Source organism: Salvelinus sp. IW2-2015, linkage group LG8 (assembly GCF_002910315.2).
Source record: "Salvelinus sp. IW2-2015 linkage group LG8, ASM291031v2, whole genome shotgun sequence".
NCBI lineage: Eukaryota > Metazoa > Chordata > Actinopteri > Salmoniformes > Salmonidae > Salvelinus > Salvelinus sp. IW2-2015.
In genome coordinates, this window is record NC_036848.1 from 24,950,654 (window position 1) to 24,967,476 (window position 16,823).

At 41.3% G+C, this 16,823-nt stretch overlaps 1 protein-coding gene across 1 annotated transcript in view; it reads right to left on the reverse strand.

Annotated features, from left to right (window-relative positions):
- The window catches only part of LOC111967632 (protein diaphanous homolog 2-like), a 622,518-nt gene that overhangs the window by 211,595 nt on the left and 394,100 nt on the right, over positions 1-16,823 (reverse strand). The window contains 1 exon segment of the mRNA XM_023992819.2: positions 12,506-12,635. Within this exon segment, the coding sequence (XP_023848587.2) occupies positions 12,506-12,635 (130 nt within the window).

Here is a 16,823-nt window from a genome sequence, read left to right on the forward strand (position 1 = left end):
GAAAAACATCATAAAGATGGATTTTCAACTGAGTTTGACCAGTTTATTCGACTTTTATTATGACTTTGGGAATTTTTCGTTCCATGCGCCAAACGTTCATGGACACGTAAGCACCATTATGCTAGCCAAAGTTGCTAATTCGACAGAAGAAATGGACATTCTAAAACCAAACAACAATTTATTGTGGAACAAGGACTCCTGGCACTGCATTCTGATGAAAGTTCATCAAAGGTAAGATAATATTTATGATGTTATTTCGTATTTTTGTTGAATATGTGGACTCCAACATGGCGGAGAATGGCTGAGCGCTGTCTCAGATTATTGTATGCTGTGCTTTTTACTAAAGTTATTTTTTTTAAATCTAACACAGCGGTTGCATTGAGAACCAGTGTATCATTAATTATTTGTCCAACATGTATTTTTCAGCAAAGTTTATGATGAGTTTTTCTGTCAGATTACGTGACTCTCCAAAATTTCTCCGGAAATTTTGGTGCTATTTGTGACGATGGCTGCGTTGTAAAACCCAGATTTGTAGCTATAAATATGCACATTTTCGAACAAAACATAAATGTATTGTATTACATGATGTCATAAGACTGTCATCTGATGAAGTTGTTCAAAGGTTAGTGATTCATTTTATCTCTATTTGTGGGTTTTGTGAAAGCTATCTTTGCGGTGAAAAAATGGCGTTGTGTGTTTGGCTATTGTGGTGAGCTAACATAAATATATATTGTTTTTTCGCTGTAAAACATTTTAAAAATCGGAAATGTTGGCTAGATTCACAAGATGTTTATCTTTCATTTGCTATATTGGACTTGTGATTTCATGAAATTATATTATATGATATCCCTGTGGCGCTAGGCTAGGCTATGCTAGTCAGCTTTTCTGATGAGGATGATCCCGGATCCGGGAGGGGGGGTCCGTAGAGGTCTCTCACTAGAATACCACAGTATATGCAACGTGTAATGTAATGCATTGTTAAAAGTTTTAAATAAATAAACTATTTCATGTTCATGAAGTCCTCTCTGGGCTGGAGGGGGATCAGTGGGAAAAGGGACCCACTGGCCAGAAAGGGGGAACCCCTTCCCTCAGACCAACTCTGCCCCCAGGGGAGACACACAAGTTAATTGAGCATAGCATATATAGGGCCCTATACAATCCATTGTATTTCTTGCCTGACTCTGTTTTTTCCCAATTTCCATTTTCTCCGTTTAGTTTTTACAGGTTTCCTGTTTTGGGGGGTTGTTGCTCTCAAAACAATCACACCTTTTAAATAGAAAAACAACAACATTTGATGTTTTAAGTCTACAACAATGATACATTTAGATTTTTGGGTGAAGTTACCCTTTAATGCAAGTGCACACCAGCAAGAGACAGTTGTTTGGTTATTGATGTTTCTGTAGTGCTCATGTGATTGCAGAGTTTGCAAAAAAAACTACATTAGATTGATGCAAATTATCACAATATAATTCTGTGTAGACATACGCAAGCACCGCACACACAAACGTCTCCGACACCGATGTCTTGCACCCAGACAAGTTAAACACCTTCTTCGCCTGCTTTGAGGATAACACAGTGCCATCTATGTGGCCCGCTTCCAAGAACTGTCGGCTCTCCTTCTCCGTGATCGATGTGAGTAAGACATTTAAGAGTGTTAACCCTCACAAGGCTGCTGGCCCAGACGGCATCCCTAGCCGCGTCCTCAGAGCATGCACATACCAGCTGGCTGGAGTGTTTACGGCCATCTCCCTATCCCAGTCTGCTGTCCCCACTTGCTTCAAGATGTCCACCATTGTTCCTGTGCCCAAGAAAGCAAAGGTAACTGAACTAAATGACTATCGCCACGTAGCACTCACTTCTTTCATCATGAAGTACTTTGAGAGGCTAGTTAAGGATCAATTCACCTCTACCTTACCTGACACCCTAGACCCACATCAATTTGCTTACCGCCCCAATAGATCCACAGACAATGCAATCACCATTGCACTGCACACTCCCCTATCTCACCTGGACAAGAAGAATACTTATGTAAGAATAATGTTCATTGACAATAGCTCAGCCTTCAACACCATAGTACCCTCCAAGCTCATCATTAAGCTAGGGGCCTTGGGTCTGAACTCCACCCTGTGCAACATGGTCCTGGACTTCCTTACGGGCCGCCCCAGGTGGTGAAGGTAGGAAACAACACCTCCAGTTCACTGATCCTCAACACAGGGGCTCCACAAGGGTGCGTACTCAGCCCCCTCCTGTACTCCCTGTTCACCCATGACTGCGTGGCCACACACGCCTCCAACTCAATCATCAAGTTTGCAGACGACACAACCATAGTAGGCCTGATTACCAACAATGACGAGACATCCTCCAGGGAGGAGTTGAGGGCCCTGGCGGAGTGGTGCCAGGAAAACAACCTCTCCTATTAGCCAACGTACAATCAGATGACAAAATAGACGAGCTACGATCACGAAAATCCTACCAACGGGACATTAAAAACTGTAATATCTTATGTGTCACGAGTTGTTGCTGAACGCCGACATGAATAACATACAGCTGGCGGAATTTATGCTGTATCGGCAGGATAGAACAGTTGCCTCCGGTAAGACAAGGGGTGGTGGTCTGTGCATATTTGTAAACAACAGCTGGTGCACAAAATCTAATATTAAGAAAGTCTCAAGGTTTTGTTCGCCTGAGGTAGAGTATCTCATGATAAGTTGAAGACGACCCTATTTACCAAGATAGTTTCCATCTATATTCCTTGTAGCTGTCAATTTACCACCACACACCGATGCTGGCACTAAGTCCGCACTCAATGAGCTGTATAAGGCCATAAGCAAACAGGAAAACACTCATCCAGAAGCGTAGCTCCTAGTGGCCGGGGACTTTAATGCAGGGAAACTTAAATCCGTTTTACCTCATTTCTACCAGCATGTTAAATGTGCAACCAGAGGAAGAAAAAAACTCTAGACCACCTCTCCTACGCACAGAGAGATGTGTACAAAGCTCTCCCTCATCCTCCATTTGGCAAATCTGACCATAATTATATAATTTTGATTCCTGCTTACAAGCAAAAACAAAAGCAAGACGCACCAGTGACTCGGTCAATAAAGAAGTGGTCAGATGGCGCAGATGCTAAGCTACATGACTCCTTTGCTAGCCCACACTGGAATATGTTCCGGGATTCTTCCGATGGCATTGAGGAGTACACCACATCAGTCACTGGCTTCATCAATACGTGCATAAATGACGTCGCCCCCACAGTGACCTTACGTACATACCCCAACCACAAGCCACATTCGCTCTGAGCTAAAGGGTAGAGCTGCCACTTTCAAGGAGCGGGAGTATAACCCGGGCGCATATAACAAATCCCGCTATGCCCTCAGACGAACCATCAAACAGGCAAAGCATCAATACAGGACTAAGATTGAATCGTACTACACTGGCAAGTGTCTTCCCTGACATTTTCAACCTGTCCCTGTCCGAATCTGTAATACCAACATGTTTCAAGCAGACAAACATAGTCCCTGTGCCAAAGAACAGTAAGATACCATGCCTAAATGACTACAGACACGTAGCACTCATGTCTGTAGCCATGAAGTGCTTTGAAAGGCTGGTCATGGCTCACATCAGCATCATTATTCCAGAAACCCTAGACCCACTCCAATTTGCATACCGCCCCAACAGATCCACATTTAATGCAATCTCCATTGCCTTCCACACTGCCCTTTCCCACCTGGACAAAACCATAGACAGAATCATGACTGGTTGCATCACCGCCTGGTATGGCAACTGCTCGGCCTCTGACCACAAGGCATTACGGAGTGTAGTGAGTACGTCCCTGTACATCACTGGGGCCAAGCTTCCTGCCATTCAGGACCTCTAAACCAGAGGAAGGCCCTAAAAATTCAACTATTTGCATTGTTGTTGTTGTTGCCCCCCTTTACGATGCTGCTACTCTCTGGTTAATATCTATGCATAGTCACTTTAACTCTACCCACATGTACATATTACCTTGACTAACCTGGTCCCCCACACATCGACTCTGTACTGGTACCCACTGTATATAGTCTCACTACTGTTGTTTTACTGCTGTTATTTAACTATTTGTTATTTTTATTAAAATGTTTTACTTAACACTTATTTTTCTTAAAACTGTATTGCTGGTTAAGGACTTGTAAGTAAGCATTTCACTGTAAGGTCTGCACCTGTTGTATTCGGCRCATGTGACAAATACAGTTTGATTTGATTGGTCAAAGTTGCTGATTTGTGTTCATAATGAATGGAATGTTGGAAGTCTGGGAGTTGACAATGTTACAATGGGACCTTTAGAATGTTGAACAAATACCATGAAAGTGCATGATAATGGGCAAAATATGCAAAAATGTATCAAATACTGTGTATCAAAAAGTTGTATGCTAGCACACTGGTCCAGACCGCTCTGCTCATTTTAAAGTTCAAATGACGTTTCTAGCTTAAACGGTGTAAGAGGAGTAGCGTTCCAAATAATAATATTGAGAAGAATGACAAATATTTCTTTGTAAGACCCATTAATGAGGCCTGAGGAGATTCTGTAGAGGTCGATCACCACTCTGAGGTGGGATTTGAGTAATATTTTTCCTCATTCAAAGTATTTGCGTCCACATTTCATCCTGCATAAGCTCTAGGATTTAGCCAGCGGATCTAGCAGGTGCTTATATGAGCAGAGAGATCATAGCACATGTAAGGCAGCCCTCACTTAAGATTTCCCTCCACAGTCTAAAAACCACAGGCAGCACATGGATCTGAGAACACTAAGTTATTGAATAAAGCCAAGATAGCAGGATAAATCCCCATGAAAAGAGAGATGGTCCTTAAAACTAAACATTAAGAATGTAGATAAAGGGTAGCGAGAAAGAAGCAATGCTCTGGTTTCCATTAAGCATGGCCTCCGAGATCCAAAATCACTTGTGAGAAATGCTCCCCTGTAATTCCAGCGAAATAAATGACTGATCCTTTGGTCGGTACTTAGTTCTGAAGTTGTGTCAGAAAGTGCTTTGAGTCACCACTGGCAGTCCCAGACTCCAAGAAATTAGTTGAGGAGAGCTTCATCGATAACAATTTTCCAGCAGACAAGGTCAACATTAAAACCTTCGGCGCATTGCCGGCACTGTACGCAGTGCAACAAAAACGCTAGTTGAATACATGCTAATCGATGTCTATTGTGACAGAGTGAGGTAAGGAGCACTCAGACAATGAAGAACACAACACATGAGGAAATGGCTACTCATTAAATCATGTCAGATTTTTTTATTTTTTATAATTCAATGTTCAAACACAGAAACAGTGTCTAATACTGGGTCTTACTACTCACCGTTGAGAGAAGGTCAAAGGACCATGTATTCAGCTTCATGGACATAAAGCTCCACAACATAAAGTTTATGACCTAAGCCCTCCAATTTCTTACATTAGAGGGGATAATCAATGCAAAACAGCACCTGATTCATATTGCTGCCAGACGTTACAAGGGCATCAGGCCTCAAGATTTACTGTCCTAGGAAGTTACAATATCTAACCACAACAAATAGAGCAAGTGGCCTTGCAGAGAGAATGTATAACAATGACGCTGATTCATTTCCTGTGTTTGGAATGTGCACTCAACTTGATTGATTTTAATTGTGTGCCCACGATGAGGACCGACATGAAAACCAATTCAAGAGCACATCCTATGCCTACTGATATGTATGCTGACGTGGAGGGGACATTGTAAGAATGGGATAAATGTGTTGGAGAAGCTCAAAAGAGTAGCATTATTTCTATTGGAATCTGAATCAGACGACAGCTTCTATGAAGTCGTTCACAACCCACTCCATCTAACCAATATTTAAGGGTACACCTGGAACACATGGAACGCGCACTACAGTGCCATTTTGTCAGCTCAAACTACTGGCATGCCAACTCAACCTCAATGATTAGAATATAATAACACATTATTGGACCAGCTGAGATGGTGCTTATTTTGCTCTGTTCCCCAAGACAACACAAACACACGCCATACATTAGGCGCATATGAAGGAGCACGGGGTGAGCCACAGTTCAGTACCCCTGGAGCTACGTAGGGGTTAAGTGCCTTGATCAGCAGCCTTTTGGTTGCCAGTTCATCTACCATATTGTCTAGCCTCTGTTTCAAACTAGAAACCTTCTGGTTAATGGTCTTTTTTTTTTTTTTTTTTTTTTTACTTCTGGGCTGAAACGAGCACATAGTCTAAACAAAACATACTCTTGCATACGAATGTGCAATTCATGTATAAGCAGCACAACAACCCCCACAATGTCAGTCCTTATTGTCATCAGTCCACTTGTCCGAGGCCCTCACTGAGACTCAGCACATTCCCTGAACCCTGTGTGTCTCTCTGGGTGAACCGGAGGATTCAAATGAGCTGTGACCTTGAGGCAGGTGAGCCATTGATAATGGGTGTGTCCATAGAGAAAAGAGTCTCCTGTGGGGACAGCTGTGTGTGCTGAGCCGGGCTCCAGTTAGCCCTGATCTCTACCTGCACGGGGAGGAGTCTAGCCTCCATCCTCCCTCTACAGCTACTCCCTATGGGCAAGACAGCTTCCAAGATAATAAGAGATGCAATCATGTGTGTCAAGGAAGGGGAGAGTGGTTGACCTGCTAGCAGTCCAAATGCAGATCTATCATCTCGTTAGCATGTAGCATTTATAATTCACAAGCATGGAGGGTGGTATTTTAATTAAGTTCTGCATCCAAACAACTCTATGACCGTGCCATGACTCAGAAAACAAAATGGCATCTACACAACTCTACAGGAATGGCTATTGAGATTTCAGTGAGGCCAGTTCTGAAGTTCTGAAGGCCAGTGGATTTATCCCGAGACAGGAAGTTTTGTCAAATCAAATTTCGTTAATACATCAATTATAGATGAACGTAACATTGATTCCCCTAATGTTTTTGGAGGGATGAATCAGAATGCGGATAATAGACTGCAAATGCAAGTAATACAATCAAACCAAAAAAGAAGGTTAAAAGGGCATTTGCTGAATCACATTAATGATTGCCAGCAAATGCCAAATTACGCCACTCAACCTAGAGTGGATTGTACAATGATCCAGTTACCATTGATTAGCAATTATCTTTTTATTTCTTTATTTGGACTTGTCATGACGGAGGCAGAACATTAACATTACATGGAAACAATACAAGGCAATTAACATGGGTGGGGAAGCAGTGGGCCAAACACAGACTAATGTGGTTAAGGGAGACTGCCTGCAATAGAGCAGACAAAGGCGGGGCTACCGGTCTCCTGTCTCTGCCTGCCTCACATTCGTTCTTCTCTCTCTCTCACTCTTTCACTTTCTTCCTTTATTTCTCTATCTCTGAGGAGCAGTGGAGGTGAGGGACTTGGAGAGAGAGAGAGGCACTTTGGAGTGGGCAATCAAGGGAAGGGAACTGAAGAAAAACCTTTCTCAGGGAAATCAGCCGGAACTGATTGCTCTTTTCAATCAGGTAAATTAAGTGTGCATGCTCCAGCCCTTTGTAGATGGGCTTGTGATTATTCTATCGTTTGAACCCCCTCTCCCTCCTCCTCAACCCCCACAGCCCACCCCCCTTCCTCCTTCCGACCAGCCAACCCCTGTTTTCCCCCACGGGTCTTGACGCAACAAGCAGAAATTCGCCGGCTCAGGGCCTCAGGTTTGCAAGGTCACGTGGCCTCACCTCAGCTACAGATCACAACAGAGGGTGGTGGTACTAAACACGGAGGCGCACTGTTCTGCTCCCTAAATTACTCGATGCATTACTCCGCCGAGCTGTACTGATGCTTTGATGGAGGAGACAGGGCTAAAGAGCGAGGAAGTGGCATCCTAAAGGGACATACAGTTGAAGTCGGAAGTACATACACTTAGGTTGGAGTTATTAGAACTCATTTTTCAACCACTCGACACATTTCTTGTTAACGAACTATAGTTTTGACACGTTGGTTTGACACGTGCTTCTACACCTGCATTACTAGCTGTTTGGGGTTTTAGGCTGGGTGTCTGTACAGCACTTCGAGATATTAGCTGATGTACGAAGGGCTATATAAAAATAAAATTGATTGATTGATTGAAAATTGGTTAGGACATCTACATCTCTGTGCATGACACAAGTAATTTTTCAAACAATTGTTTACAGACAGATTATTTCACTGTATCACAATTCCAGTGGGTCAGAAGATTACATACACTAAGTTGACTGTGCCTTTAAAAAGCTTGGAAAATTCCAGAACATGATGTCATAGCTTTAGAAGCTTCCGATAGGCTAATTGACATATTTTGAGTCAATTGGAAGTGTACCTGTGGATGTAATTCAAGGCCTACCTTCAAACTCAGTGCCTCAGTGCTTGACATCTTGGGAAAATCAAAATAAAATAAATCAGCCAATGAGATGAACATACTTTGGTGCGAAAAGTGCAAATCAATCCCAGAACAACAGCAAAGGACCTTGTGAAGATGCTGGAGTAAACCGGTACAAAAGTATCTATATCCACAGTAAAACGAGTCCTATATCAACATAACCTGAAAGGCTGATCAGCAAGGAAGAAGCCAATGCTCCAAAATCACCATAAAAAAGCCAGACCACGGTATGCAAACTGCACAGGGGGACAAAGATCAAATGTCCTCTGGTCTGATGAAACAAAAATAGAACTGTTTGGCCATAATGACCATCGTTATTTTTGGAGGAAAAAGGGTGACGCTTGCAAGCTGAAGAACACCATCCCAACCGTGAAACACGGGGGTGGCAGCATCATGCTGTGGGGGTGCTTTGCTGCAGGAGGGACTGGCACACTTCACAAAATAGATGGCATCATGAGGCAGGAAAATTATGTGGATATATTGAAGCAACATCTCAAGACACAAGTCAGGAAGTTAAAGCTTGGGTCTTCCAAATGGACAATGACCCCAAACATTCTTCCAAAATTGTGGCACAATGGCTTAAGGACAACAAAGTCAAGRTATTGGAGTGGCCATCACAAAGCCCTGACCTCAACCCGATAGAAAATATGTGGGCAGAACTGAAAAAGCATGTGCGAGCAAGGAGGCCTACAAATCTGAGTCAGTTACACCAGCTCTGTCAGGAAGGAATGGTCCAAAATGCACCCAACTTATTGTGGGAAGCTTGTGGAAGGCCACCCAAAATGTTTGACCCAAGTTAAACAAAGGCAATGCAACCAAATACTAATTGAGTGTATGTAAACTTCTGACCCACTGGGAATGTGATTAAAGAAATAAAAACTGAAATAAATCATTCGCTCTACTATTATTCTGACATTTCACATTCTTAAAATAAAGTGGTGATCCTAACTGACCTAAAACAGGGCATTTTTACTAGGACTAAATGTCAGGAATTGTGAAAAACAGAGTTTAAACGTATTTGGCTAAGGTGTATGTACACTTCCGACTTCAACTGTACTTCCATACAAGCATGCCACCTGCCACGGGCCAAGTAGAAGAGTAGGAATAAAACAAAGAGGAGGAACTAAAAAGTTATTTTAGTGGCGACATGGAAACAAAGTTAATCTAATGCTCTGTAGTGATTAAAGAGAGTGAGAATGAGAGATGCAAAAAAGAGAGGAGAATGAGAGATGACTAGATATACTGTAGCTCGGGTTAGGGCGAACTGAACAACGTTTTACCATGTTCTAATACCAATTTACCTGACAGGAGACCAAAAAGTCTTGTAAAGGATCTGGAAGATAGTCAGTAAATTATTCAGCTGGGCCTCGTTCTACACAAGTATAAAAGCTCCTCCAGACTGGTATCAAGCCAACACATGGCCCAGCCATCGCCAAGCTCCCTTTGTGTTCCAGCCTCAAAGTGTTCTCTGATTAAATTAGTTTTAGTGAGGCTAGGCAGCTGAGATTTGAGCTTCTTTGTTTCTCTCCTCTCCGGCAGCTCAAACTACCCTTAAAATCACAGAAAACAACATGAGCGCTGACGCTCCCCCTTGTGTCATTTAAAACATTGATCACAGAGTTCTGTTTCTTGTTGGAGTGGGTAACTCAATCATCAAATTACTTTTGCACCTGTGAAAGGACACTTCTGTCAAGGTTAGTGCTATCAGGGATCCCTTGGGATGTCCCTACCCTAATCCTAACTCTTACCTTAACCATTTTAAATTTCAACTTTAATGGGGTGGTGTCAGAGTTGGACGTCCCAAGGATCCCCCCCAAAAAAGCAGCACTTCAGGATTCAAACCAATGCTGTCTGCTGACAAATAGGCATGAGATAAAAACAAAATATCTTTCCCAATCTCATTATTTCTGCCTCTCTCCCTAAGGAATCATATGCTCTTAAAGGGCTAGTTTTCCGGGTTTTACCCCAATTATTTTCTAACCTCAAGAGAAAATGAAAATGTCCATGGACAATAAAGTTATTGTATTGTGTATATAAGTTCTGTGTTAATTAACATATAAATAACAGGCACCACGGAAAGCACTGTGAAGTAAAAGGCTTTATATCCTCTACAGCCTTCTCTTTAGTGTCATGTCTGTGTTTTCCAATGGTGTTTGCCATAATGAATTGAGTCAGCTTATTAGTCTCACCCAATTGAACTAACAAGCATGTACAATAATTGATTGTCCCTGAAATGACTTGAATGAGTTGATACAAGTTCACAGTTTGAGCCGTACACTCATCCATCTATATCCATAATAAAGACTGGGTCTGGTCCACTTTAACAATGGCTGCCTCGCTGCCTCAGTCGAGCACATAATTAATGGGAATTAGATTAAATAACCAATTAGGTAACTAACAAAGTAAATAGGCATCTGGGGTTTCCCCATTGAATACTTGCGAATGGAATTAGCGCATAATTCGTTTATTGACAGGTGAAATGACAGCATGGTCAGAGAAACAAGTCTATTCCCAGACACAATGAGGCAGCAAACACTTAAGTGACAGGAGGGAACACACAGGTTAAAGCGTTGAGACTAGTAATCGGAAGGTTGCAAGATCGAATCCCTGAGCTGACAAGGTAAATCTGTCGTTCTGCCCCTGAACAAGACAGTTAACCCACTGTTCCTAGGCCGTCATTGAAAATAAGAACGTATTCTTCACTGACTTGCCTCGTTAAATAAAGGTAAAATAAATACAAATACATGTCAGGTAAACACCATAATTCAAATGTGTGAACAACGTAGCATGTTTACTCTCGAGGTAATTATGCCACTTGAGCTGTAAAGACGCCACTTCCACACCACAAATCACAGCCATGTTCTCTTATTCTCAAAGCCAATCCACGATGGCAGATAAAGACAAGAATGTGTAGTGCATTAAAGCCACTCGTTCTGTCTTGTCACCTCTGATCCGGTGTGGTAACCTTTCTTGGTGGTCATCTCAAAATGTATACGAGTCCATTGTGCTCCATTGAAGTCCTCCCATCGACCACTGAAACTGCTGCCAGATATCATCCATATTGAATCTGCAGGGGGCGCTCTCCCTGAGCGGAAGAATATTCCCGTTTTATACATAACACAAGGATTAAGAGCGGCTCTCTGGCCATTAGGAATTGTTGTTCCATCTGATCCAACAGGCCTAATTAAAGTATCTTAACCTTGTTGGGCCTAATCTCTCGGGTCACTCTATAAAACATGGGCGGGTCTAAATCAAGTTGTAAAACGCCTCGGAGCCTCCTGGTTTAAGCCATTGGAGAAAACCAATAAAGGATTTGTCACCCCCTTGTAAACCATGCAGTGTGGGATCCGGGAGCTGCTGGTGAAGAAAAGGCAGCCGCAAGGCAAATATCCCAAGGTCACGCAATGAAACTAGCTTCCGAAACAAGCACTCTGAAAACAAGTCATAACTTTGTGTCATTGTGATAATGCAGAGACAAAGACAATCCCATTGGCCATTTACACTTTGATTTAACTGGGTTTATAGTGTTTAAAGAGTGAGGATACCAGTGGGGGAAGAAGGTGAAGAAAATACTTTGATGAAAACAAGCAAATAACATCATAATTGTAATCAACATATTTCTTAATTGAAATGGAGCCAAGGAAGACACAGAGCTATACTATTTGGGCCTTGTTGAGGGATTTATAATGGTTACCGACAAAACACAATGCAGAGGGGTCAAAACAAGAAGATCAGGAAATGAAACATGGCAGTAAATTGGTAAAGGTGACTGCTAACACCTAGAATGATTGCAGCTGTGGAGTAAATTGTATTTTGTCTGAAATATGTTGTTCTTTCCTGTGAGATGGTACAATTTCAAGAGGCATAAATTGCCGGGTGGAATATATCTTGTTTGTTGAAACTATAGCTTACTGTCTTGCCAGGTCCAATTAGAGCATTTTGCTATTGCGATATGCGAGTATGACAACACGTATTTATTACTCTCTGACTTTGCAGTATATTGTACTGCACATCTATCTCTCACATAAGAATAGAAACTACTGTCTAAGGTTGTCTGCGTAGGATTATGGTTCAACCAGTGATGCAGTGTCCATTATTTAAAGAGGACGGACTGGCTTACCTCTGCTAGCACTCTCCACGTGTTCCAGCTCTTCAGGGAACCTCAGGATCTCCGGGTACTTCTCTTCACACTTTTCGGCCAGGAAGTGAAGCAGGGTTGTGTTTTGGTCGGACGACTTAGTGTCTCGAAGCTGAGAGAGAGGTGAAGTCATGGGTGAGTCACAGCATTAGTTGTTCTTATAATATATGCATATAGCAAAAGCTTTTATCCAAACGTGACTGACAACAGTGAGTGCATACATTGTAGTACATTTGACCTCCAACTCACGACCCTGGCGCTGCTATCGCCATGCTCTTACCAACTGAGCCACACAGGACCATAGAATGTTCTTAGAACGTTACAGATGTAGAATCTTAATTTCAGCCAGTTTGCTACAGCAGGAAAGTAATCCTACAGCAACAGGAAATGTGAATTATTATGTGCATTTTAGTTCATGTACATTTTTCTAGCGGTTGATAAATCAAGTCTGACATTTCAAAGTGGAAATTACAAACTTCAGAAGCCTTTTTAAACCTCAAATACACTGCAAGTTTTACATGTTTTCCTTCAACAAGGTGATCAAAATAAGAACCCACATCTGTAGAAAAGGCCACGACAACAAAGGCTCTGCATGAAACAACCAACATAAACATACAGAGAGTTGTCTGGGCAGGAGGGCGTATGCATGTATGCTTTCAGCTCGCTTTATTTCAGTCTTTCAGGAACCACCTTTGGCCTACTTTGCTTTTACCATATGACAGAGGCATATAAAGAGGGCCTATATAGTACAGTTTCTTAGTGAAGGTCACATACATATCTAGAGATAAGATGGGCTGAGAGGCATTCTGAGAACTATGCATCTGCAAGAGAGCACAAGGGCACAAGGGCCGATCTACTTGTATTCAAGTAGACTTGAATACAAACACAAATGATTAATACACACAGTAAAACACACAACATATCAAACAGCACATCTGAATAAAAAAATATAAAAGGTTGGAGAAAGGAAAAGAGAATAGAATGTGCTAGACTAGATTAATACAATTGGAGAGAAAAAGGCCAGTACAGCGACTGCCAGGAGCATATTTTCCATTGTGGACAACTGCACACGTTTTTCAGAGATTCTGCATGACCTTTCAATGATATATTTGTGCTGGAGAGCAGGGGCAAGCCAAATCCCTTTCCTCCCCTCTTCCTCTCTTAAAACCCTGTCAAATTTTAGAGCAATTGACTCATTGATGCATATATGCATTTTCTCGCTTGGTTTTATTTTTCACATAGGCTTTTTTTCAGTGCCATCAAAAAGTATTCACACCCCTTGACTTGTTCCACATTCTGTTGTGTTACAGCCTGCATTTTAAATGGTTTCAATTTAGATTTTGTATCACTGGCCTACTACACACAATACCCCATAACGTCAAAGTGCAAATATGTTTTAAGAAATTAATACAAATTAAGAAAAATGAATTAGTTGAAATGTATTGAGTCAATAAGTATGCAACCCCTTTGTTATGGCAAGCTTAAATATGTTCACAATACTAACCTATTTTACATAGTTAAAAGAAGGAAGCCCGTAGAGAATAAAAATACTCCAAAACATGCATCCTGTTTGCAACATAGCACTAAAGAAGAAGATGGCGCCGACGTACATGGCGACTCTGCTTCTAGCTCCTAAGCAACTTTGCAGTATTTAATTTTTTTGTGTGTTATTTCTTACATTATTAGCCTAGAACCTTTAATTTTTGTGTTATTACATACAGCAGGAAATATCGTGGCCTTCTGGAAACAGCAGAGGGAGCACCCCCCTATCCACATGGACGGGACAGTTGTGGAGAAGGTGAAAAGTTTTAAGTTCCCCGGCGTACACATCACGGACAAACTGAAATGGTCCACCCACACAGACATCGTGGTGAAGAAGGCACAACAGCGTCCTAATATTTATATACAGTACCAGTCAAAAGTCTGTACTCATCTACTCATTCAAGGGTTTTTGTTTATTTTTAACTATTTCCTACATTGTAGAATAATAGTGAACACATGAAAACTATGAAAAAACACATGGAATCATGTAGAAATCAAAAAATAATCTCACACAACATATATTTAGATTTGTTTAACACTTTTTTGGTTACTACATGATTCCATATGTGTTATTTCATAAATGTGATGTCTTCACTATTATTCTATAATGTAGAAAATAATAAAAAATTCAGAAGAACCCTGGAATGAGTAGGTGTGTTCAATCTTTTAACTGGTACTGTATTTCTTAATTTCATAATTTTACTTTTAGATATGTGTTTGTATTGTTGTGAATTGTTAGATACTACTGCACTGTAGGAGCTAGGAACACAAGCATTTCACTATACCCGCACAACCATCTGCTAAATATGTGTATGTGACTAATACAATTGGATTTGAAAGTAATACTGCAAATATGTGGCAAAGCAATTAACTTGTTTTCATGAATACAAAGTGTTATGTTTGGGGAAAATCCAATGCAATACATTACTGAGTACCACTCTCCATATTTTCAAGCATAGTGGTGGCTGCATCATGTATACTTGTAATATTTAGGGACTGGGGAGTTTTTCAGGATACAAATGAAATAGAATAGAACAAAGCACAGGCAAAATCCTAGAGGAAAACCTAGTTCAGTATGCTTTCCACCAGACAAAGGACAATAACCTAAAACACAAGACCAAATCTACACTGGAGTTGCTTACCAAGAAGACAGTGGATATTCCGGAGTGGCAGAGTTACAGCTTTTGACTAAAATCTGCTTGAACATCTATGGCAAGACTGAAAAATGGTTGTCTAGCAATGTTCAACAACCAATTTGACAGAGCTTAAATCATTAAAAAAAGAATCTACAAATGTTGTACAAGCAAGGCAGGCAAATCTCTTAGGGAGACTCACAGCTGTAATCGCTGCCAGAGGTGATTTGAAAATGTATTGACTCAGGGGTGTGAATACTTAAGTAAATTATACATTTTTGTATGTCATTTTCAATACATTTGCAAAAATCTCTAAAAACATGTTTTCACTTTGACATTAGGGGGTATGTGTATATGGGTGAGGAAAAAAATGATGATTTAATACATTTTTTATTCAGGCTGTAACACAACAACATGTAGAATAAGTCAAGGGGTATGAATACTTTCTGAAGTGTGGGTCGGCACTTGGGGGTCGGCACTTCAAAATAAAGAATGTCACTCATGACAAGCTAGGTCAGATGCACTGCGCTGCTGTTTACCTAGATTTCAATTCCTTTGGCCATTCACAAATATAATGGAAAATAAATTGGTGAATAAAGCTATTACTATGTAACTACCTACAAACACAGTTTTGGTTCTACAGTTATTTTTGTGTAGTTACATTAGGGTAACAAAAGTAAAATGTTTAAGGTAAATTACTTATGGTTTGTAAAATGTTACCGAATCTTACTGGATCATACCACAGTATTTACCCATGAATATACTACAATGTATGTGTACTGTAAATATACATATTTCAGCAGGACTGGGGAGGAGGGGTTGGGGAGTTACCCACTGAGGAAGTTCTGCCAGGCTGCATCTGAGCAGCATTGAATCATGCATCCACAGCGCAGCACTGCAAGGTGTGTGTTTTAACAACCCCAACAACTTGTTTTATTTTGCTGCTGGAAAACAGGTTACATAGTTGACCCTTTTTACTTATTTACTTAAGGTAATTCAAAGGCAAGTTTAATTTTAATTACAGCTGTTCATAACATTGGACCCATGTGTCAACCACTCCTAAAAATACTTAGTTGCTCCACGTTTCCCAGCACGAAGGTGTCAAAAAGGCCAAAAGTGCAATCGTAGATAACCCTTTCACGAATCTCGGGCACAAAACGTTGAAAATGAATTGAAAATAGATCACGTTGCGGTATAGTACAACAGGAAACATCTATTCAGCTCTAAATGTGTAACACCCCAGAGAGGTAGTCGAGCAGACTGAATAACTCCCTAACTCCTTTTTCCCCCGCATCCCTCCCTCCCTCATGGAGATAGGAGGGAGAAAGTAGGGTCTGGAGGGGTGCTTTAGGTAGGGGCACCGGGGATGGCTTACCCCCCTCGCCCTCGACGGCTCAAACAGATTGTTTTCTGTCAAGACTTGACTTCAGGATGGCTGGTTTGAGGGGGGGAGAAGAGAGAGGGAGATATCCTTTTTTTTAAACATAATATTTAAAAAAAATATTTCCATATCCCCAAGGTCAGCCCAGAAAGGCACAGCAAATTCAAACCACCAGTGCAGCGGCAACTGCAGCAGCTGTGATACAGTATTAACCTTCTTACGAAGAGCCATGCCAAACTCTCCA